General features: G+C 35.7%; 1 protein-coding gene across 1 annotated transcript in view; it reads right to left on the bottom strand.

The window, feature by feature from the left end:
* The window catches only part of LOC107685439 (fibronectin type III domain-containing protein 3B-like), a 72,042-nt gene that overhangs the window by 53,483 nt on the left and 10,964 nt on the right, over positions 1 to 7,595 (bottom strand). Inside the window, exons 2-3 of the mRNA XM_016482016.1 lie at positions 4,065 to 4,196; positions 3,814 to 3,889 (exon numbers count right to left, since the gene is read on the bottom strand). Of these exons, the coding sequence (XP_016337502.1) occupies positions 3,814 to 3,889; positions 4,065 to 4,172 (184 nt within the window). The 5' untranslated portion in view covers positions 4,173 to 4,196. The remainder of the gene's footprint in view (positions 1 to 3,813; positions 3,890 to 4,064; positions 4,197 to 7,595) is intronic.

Genomic DNA, 7,595 nt, shown 5'->3' with positions numbered 1-7,595 from the left:
GAATGCATGCGTGTGTGTGTGTGTGTGTGTGTGTGTGTGTGTGTGTGTGTGTGTGTGTATTTTACAGGCCTCCTGATGAGAGTGAGTCGACAGTATGCCTGTGAGGATACAGACTAATGCACAGTGACGTATCTGAGCAGCAGAACATATTTTTGTAACACCTCACAATTCTATTGACCGTCGCTCGGAAGGATTGCATCAGTGTCGATCCTGCAGACGTCCATCAGAAGCCCTACGCCTGGCAGGAAAGGTGATTCAGAGGAGGAGGAAGTAGAATTCAGATGTTTTTCTGCTTCATAAACCTCAGCAGGACTGGAAAGCAAACCCCACATGCTGCTTTTCCTCTTGGCCTGTATGTTTCCACTGAAAAATTTGGGTTCTTACCACACAAACAGCTTCACAAAAAACAACATAAAAGCTAGATCTCATAAAACTGGATTACTCATATTTTAATCAACACAGTCGACACTGACTGTCCAGACACTATGTGTAATTGGCCACTAAAATACCTTTATTTTACTTATAAATATTGTATATTCACACTACTTTTCAAAGCATCAAATCAACATATTAGAAAAAATCTTACCCCAAACTTTTGAAAATAAATAAATAAAATAAATACATATCAGCACGATAAAAACGAACTCACAATTGCAAGTTATAATGTCAGAATTGCGGGATATAAACTCACAATTGAGAGAAAAGTCAGAATTGTGAGACACAAACACGCAATTCTGAGAAAAAAAAACTCAGAATTGTGAAATAAGTCGCAATTACCTTTTTTTTTATTTTTTTATTCAGTGGCAGAAACGAGCTTCCATACATAAATGTGAGAAAATGAGGACAATTATAATTTTTTTGGTGAACTGTTCCTTTAAATCAGGCATAATCTACCACATTTTGCTATAAGTTTGATTGCATCATAATAATTGCTGTTAATAGTGTTCATCGTCTGTTTGATTACGTCTTTGATTTTTCCGTACATTTCTGCCATATGTACATTAACTGACAGTCACCACTGATAAGCTACCACTAAATATTGTAGAAACTTAATTTGCTGTTAAGTTGCTTTGCAACGATTTGTATCGTGAATACCGCTATACAAATAAACTTGAATTGAATTGAATTGAATTGAATTAATTACAGTACACAGAGCTTTCTTAAGTCCAATTTGTCGACTTGTCATTCAGACAACCTAACAACTAGCAACAATAAGCAGTCAGAAATGTCACACACACAAAAAAAAAGGCAATTACTGTGATTTTATGGAATCAGATCCTGCACGAAAAATGTCCATAGAGCTTCATTTAGCACTTTTAGACAATCTCAAATGCTAAAGGGGCTCTGAATTACAGACATAGTATGTAGCACCTCTTTACAGAACTGTTTTAATAAAGATAAGCCAACAGTACACTGCCCAGCCCTGGGAAAACATTTAGCAGCAAATTTTTTGCAAAAATGCAATCAAGAATAACAGGAGACTTAGCTTATCCAGTGCAGCGGCCAAAGATCGTACAAGCGTTAGAAAATTAAACAAAGTTCTTATCCCGAACATGCCAGAACATTACCGTGGCCTTCAACTGCATCTTCTCCACACCTGTGAGGTACAGACTCTCTTTCTCTGTCTACATTCTCTCTGTCGGCCAGCTGCCAGCTCCGTCTCTAGCATAAACCAAACAGCCCTCCGCTGCTGATTCTGCTATTCTCATTGGACAAATTGAATTAAACAGTCATTGCAGCTCCTCTTAGCTGTGTAAACAGTGATGTGAGCGCCCAGACGGTCAGATCCAGTATCCTGTGGTCTAGACTACTGTGACTCTCCGCTTTAAATCTCTTACATACACTTGCAAAACTTTTACTGAGGGAATTCGGTGGCCTTTATGAAGTTAAAAAGACATTATGAGGTCAGATGTAATTTAGTGTAGGGATTCAGTGACCGAACGCCTCTCCACTGGCCAAACACACTAGCAATGGTTTTATAGCACCGTCACATGACCTAGATCCCTTAAGAGGTTTGCAAATAATTATTATGTAAAACATTTTAGGGCTGCAAAATTTGGAGGGGAAAAATTACTTGCGATTTGTCTGATAAAAATCGCAATTGTGATTTAAAATGGGATTAAAAAATCTTCTGGTTTGCTGTTCTTGTTTGGAGGACAGCACAATCTGGGCAAATTTTGCGAATATATACATGTCAATATAAGTACTTGTGTAGCCTACTTGTTACATGTACTTACTGTACTACTAAAGCCCCGTTCACACCAAGAACGATAACTATAAAGATAACGATATTAGCGTCCACACCAGCGAACGATATCGTCTGTTTATTCTAAGCGCACGTGTGTCTGCCGCTTTAAATTCCCGAGCTCATTATAGCAGGATGGATTCTGATTGGCTGTCAATGTTTTTATTGTTCATCAGCTGGAAAAAATCGTTCTGGAAGTGATTCCAACGATATCGTTTCTCTGTGCCTTTATCGTTATAGTTGTGGCGTGGACTCTGCTATATTGAGAATGATTTTTAGAACTATATCTTTATCGTTATCTTTATAGTTATCGTGCTTGGTGTGAACGGGCCTTAATAGTACATTTTGCATAGTTACATGCTACTAACTCTGAAGCCTATTCCTAATCCTAACCCTATAATAAGTATGTTGTTAATAAATATTACTCATTACTTAAATACATAATTACATGTTCACCTTAAAATCAAGTGTAACCCAATATAACTACAAAATATTATTATTAAAATTTTAACTAAATAGAAACATGAAAAAAGAAATATTACTACTGTAAATTTTGGTTTTATTAGTTCTACAACAGTTGCAAAATGTATGCAGATTTCTAGATATGCGAATTTGCAAATAGTGGGGAACATCAACAAAGACAAGCAAAAATAATGCAATAAAAGGTCAATTATACTTAAAAAGTTATGCCAGATTGCAGGTTTGTCTCTGTTTCTGGATTCAGACCAATTTCCAACAATGCAAATCATACTCCAGGCTAGGGCTGGACGATATGGCCAAAATTTATATCACTATATATTTCTTAATTTCGGTCGATACAATATAATTCCGATATCGATATGAACACTATTTATCTGAAATAAAAATCTTTTGTAACGTTATAAATGCCTTTATCATCACTTGATCAAGTTTAAGCATCCTTGCTAAATAAAATTATTAATTTCTATAATTTCTTTCCAAAAACATTTATTCAAAATTTTACTGTTTTTGCTGTACTTTGGATCAAATAAATGCAGCCTTGTTGAGCAGAAGAGAATTCTTAAAAAAAATAAAATACAACAACATTAAAAATCTTACTGTTCTAAAACATTGACTGGTAGTGTAGGCTGATTATTCTTATAGATTGAAACAAGTGTGCTTCAGCCAGAAAAACGTGCATGATGCGCCATTTACGGGTATTTCCCTAAACCGACACACATCAGTTTATTTTGATTTATTTATTTATTTTTTTTCAGTTTACGAAAATGTTTTTCGAAATATCGGAAAAGTGTTTAAAAATCATATCACCGTTATTGAAAAAAATTATATCGCGATACATATTGATATTGAATTATTGTCCAGCCCTACTCCAGGCTATGTTTCTGAGTATGCTTGAGTTCAGAAACAGTCTTCAGAAAACCTGCCAAACAAACATCTTCATGTCTTCATACCAAACAAACAAACTAAATGTAAAATAGACTTAAAATGGCATCATAAACTAGAGAAAACACCTTGATTCCTTTCCAAATGGATCTGATTTGAACAGTAACATTTAGCAAGAGCAATATGAAGATCTTCATTGGACAAACCTTGGATGCATTGCAAAGCCCCGTCTTCCATGCGGATGGTGAACGTCTCACCTGGGTTCACCTGGACCAGGATCACCTGTAAAACAAGAGCAGATGTCACATGTTCATTATATGTTGAACAAGGGGCAATTCTAGGTCTTTAGTCTTAGCTAAAGAATTGCTGTAGCTTGGAGGAATTTTTCTGGCTTTTAAAATGAGAGGCTGTTGAGACTGTTGCTGTCGATAAATGAGGTCTGACTTTACAAACTCACCTGCTGTGGTGCATCGCCATTGATCATGTGGTGCATCATGGGAACCTCGTTGCTCAATGGAGGCGGGAGGTCCAGCATTTGGTCCATCATCATCATGGTGACGAACATTCATGGAGCCCTCCCTGCAACAGCCTGAGAGAGAGAGATCTGCTTTGTTAATCTGATTACACAGAGAAACAGTCTCTATAAGCCAGGCCGCTCTTAAATGAGCAATTAGCCTCAATTGAAATCAGCTAATGATGAAGACTAAAGCAGATCCTCATCTGCAACCCCATTCAGACATACACACACAAAGCAAATACACACCGAACCACACACGTTTCACTGAAAGGCTACTGGTGGGTTATGGAACGGGATGAAATCATTATGATGTCACCAATGTTTATATGATGATGTAATCTGTGCAGGGATGATGTAATCTGTATATAAAATGCAGTTATAGGGTGACAGTCTCTCCACCACAGCGAGGAGACCAGACTGAGAGAGAGAAAAAAAAAAAGGAAAAGAAAAAAAAAACAGGAATCTTTGTCTTGCAGCAAATGTGTGCCTCTAAAAAAAGAGAAAAGAAAAAAAAAAACTGGAATCTTTGTCTTGCAGCAAATGTGTGCCTCTAAAAAAAGAGAAAAGAAAAAAAAAAACTGGAATCTTTGTCTTGCAGCAAATGTGTGCCTCTAAAAAAAGAGAAAAGAAAAAAAACAGGAAAAAAAAAACAGGAATATTTGTCTTGCAGCAAATGTGCCTCTAAACAGAGCGAAAAGAAAAATATATATAAAATAAATTAAAATAATAAAGTAAAAAAGTAAAATAAAATATTTTATGCATAGATAACTATTTGCACTTTTTGCTGAAAATGTAAATATTATGTCTTTCTGGGTTTAACCCACTAAGAACTATTTCCAGAAGAGTCATTTACTGCAATAAAAGCTCAATTTTATTTATTTTTTTCAGTGAAACTGATTTTTGTCTTCAGCAGATTTCAAAATGAATAGTTATCTATGTATCATACAGTAAATTATAATATTGTGATTCTTAAATTCACATAGGAACTACTAAAATGATTAATTTTAGTGTTTTTTGTTTTATTAAATAACATTTATTTAACATGTATTACAATTTTAAAATATATTTAATATGTAATAAACATTGAATTTTATTTATTGCCATTTATTGACCATATAACTTGAAAACAATTACAGCAATATAACTGTGAATGACCATTTTCAATTCAAATGTACAATTAGCATGTTCATTGTATTTGTAAAACTAATTTTTAACATTTAGATTGACACATATAAAAATGAATGTGGCAGTTTCCACTTTGTGTTCAAAGAACAACACAAACTCCTTCTGTTCCAACTTCCAAGTGCACTATTTCCAACATATCATGATTTGAAATGAACTAATTCTACTTTTGTGTAATACAGAAAATAAGGGTGTAGGCTGCAGCCTTTAACGCATAAAACACTTGCACAACAGACCAGCACAGAAGTCAATACAAGTCAGTACTGTATCATTTAGACTGATGCAGAAAGATTGCACTTCTGTCCTCAAAACAAACGCAATATTGCTTGTCACACTGGATGAACACCTCACAGAATTGCTTCACATGACGCTCTTAAAACTCTTTAAAAAACAGCCAAAGTTCAGGTGGGGGGAAAGATCAGCACAGCAATGATAATGTCTTCTCAGCTGACTAGTGCCATTTTCCTCTGCAAAAGCAATAACCTGTCCCATTTAACTCCAAACACCAGGGCTCAAACCCAGAGCAACAAAATCATTCATCTGACGCTCTGAAGTAGCACAGGAAAAACAACAGCTACAGAGATTACAGACAGAAGCCTTAAGCTACGAAAAAGTACTGTGGTTGTACCTTCAGGTCCATACATTGTTTCTTAACCATGGCAGGATGTTCATAAAATGTTGTGGTATTTTATGGTTCCTTTTTGTTAGAATAATTTCAGCTGGCTGTTAAAAACCACAAAAATCACCTACATACTGTGAATTTTTAAGACGCGAGACGTCCTCTGATCTCCAGGAGAGAGGAAGACGCGAGAATAGAGGTCGGGGGCTTTTTATTGGGTCATAAATGCCTTCACTTCCATTGCTAAACACACACACCACCCACAGCCAACCTGTTTCCTTGAAAGTTAACATGAAATGATTCACAGCCCACAATCTCCACAGCGTGACATATATACAGTGTATTCAGTATAAACAGTAAATTAACTTCACTTGGTAAAGTTACTTTATATTACTTTATGTGTTCTCTATGACAAGAGACTGAAAAATAAGAATACAATGAGACTGAAAAATAAGAAGTCTTGGTGATGTCAGCTGCAAAGAATGGTGGAACAACTCATTACATTGAAATATTAGCTACATTTTTTTATTTGAAAAAAAAAAAAAACAGAACAAAACAAAAAACTAAACTAAACAAAAAATAAATGAAATACAAAAACAAAACTAAACAAAAAACAAATTAAATACAAAACAAAATTGAACCCCAAAAAAAACACACACAAACAAAACAAAAACCATTTCAGACCATTATTTTCTTTGAACTAACATGCATCAGTATTCCAATGAAGAAAAATAAATAAAAATAGGTGGAACAACTCGTTACATTGAAATATTAGATACATTTTTAATTTTAATAAATAAAAAACTGAAAAAAACACAAAATTAAATAAAAAAACTAAACTAAACAAAAAATAAATGAAAAACAAAAAAAAAACTAATTAAAAAAATCAATAAAAAAATGTAAACAAAAAAAACAAACACAAACTTAAATCAAAAACTATTTCAGACCATTATTTTCTGCAACATGCATCATTATTCCAATGAAGAAAAAATAAACACGAGTCAGCCTCATAACTGAAAAGACAGGTTTTGGAAGAGTGGTTAACTAGCGGTCTATTGTGACTTGTCATTAACTATTGTGACTACATTAACCTCACTTCATGCGCTGCTGAAGCATCCTGCAGTCTTTCTCATTCTGAGCATGCTTGTTTTCCTTTCCTCTGTGCTCTACGCCACGGCCTGTAATTACCACCCAACTAAAATCATTAACACTACGGCTTAACACGCCAAAGCCTCCGGGGTCCAAAAACCTTCTCTCTTCTCCTGTTTCCCCTCCTCTTTCTTTACCCCTCAGGCTCTCAATCCATTCTTTCTTTTCTTTCTGCTCTCCTCATTCCTGAGGATGGCTGGAGTCTGAACTTCTGTAGGGTTGAGGGGGGCATTTAAGGGCTAAATCCCCTGAGAGAAAAGTTGAGAAGTTTCATACAATGTCAGAGCCGAGGGGAGCGGAGAGGGGGTCTCACACAAAGAGGCCGGACCCCCAACCTTCACGGGTCATGTTGTTGTGACCACGTCACAGCGAGTGTCAATCAGGAAAGACACAGAGAGTCCTCTCATGACATGGTTGAGGTTCTAGCGATGTGGGGTATTCCCTAGACCAGTGTTTCCCAACCGGGGTGCCGTCTGTCGAGAGCAGGGGTGCCGTGTAAAAAATCATTTTTTAATATTTTT

The sequence above is a fragment of the Sinocyclocheilus anshuiensis genome, unplaced genomic scaffold, assembly GCF_001515605.1.
Source record: "Sinocyclocheilus anshuiensis isolate Anshui unplaced genomic scaffold, SAMN03320099.WGS_v1.1 scaffold862, whole genome shotgun sequence".
Classification (NCBI taxonomy): Eukaryota; Metazoa; Chordata; class Actinopteri; order Cypriniformes; family Cyprinidae; genus Sinocyclocheilus; species Sinocyclocheilus anshuiensis.
The sequence above is the reverse complement of the archived record's forward strand: the minus strand, read 5'-3'. Positions and strand labels throughout refer to the sequence as shown.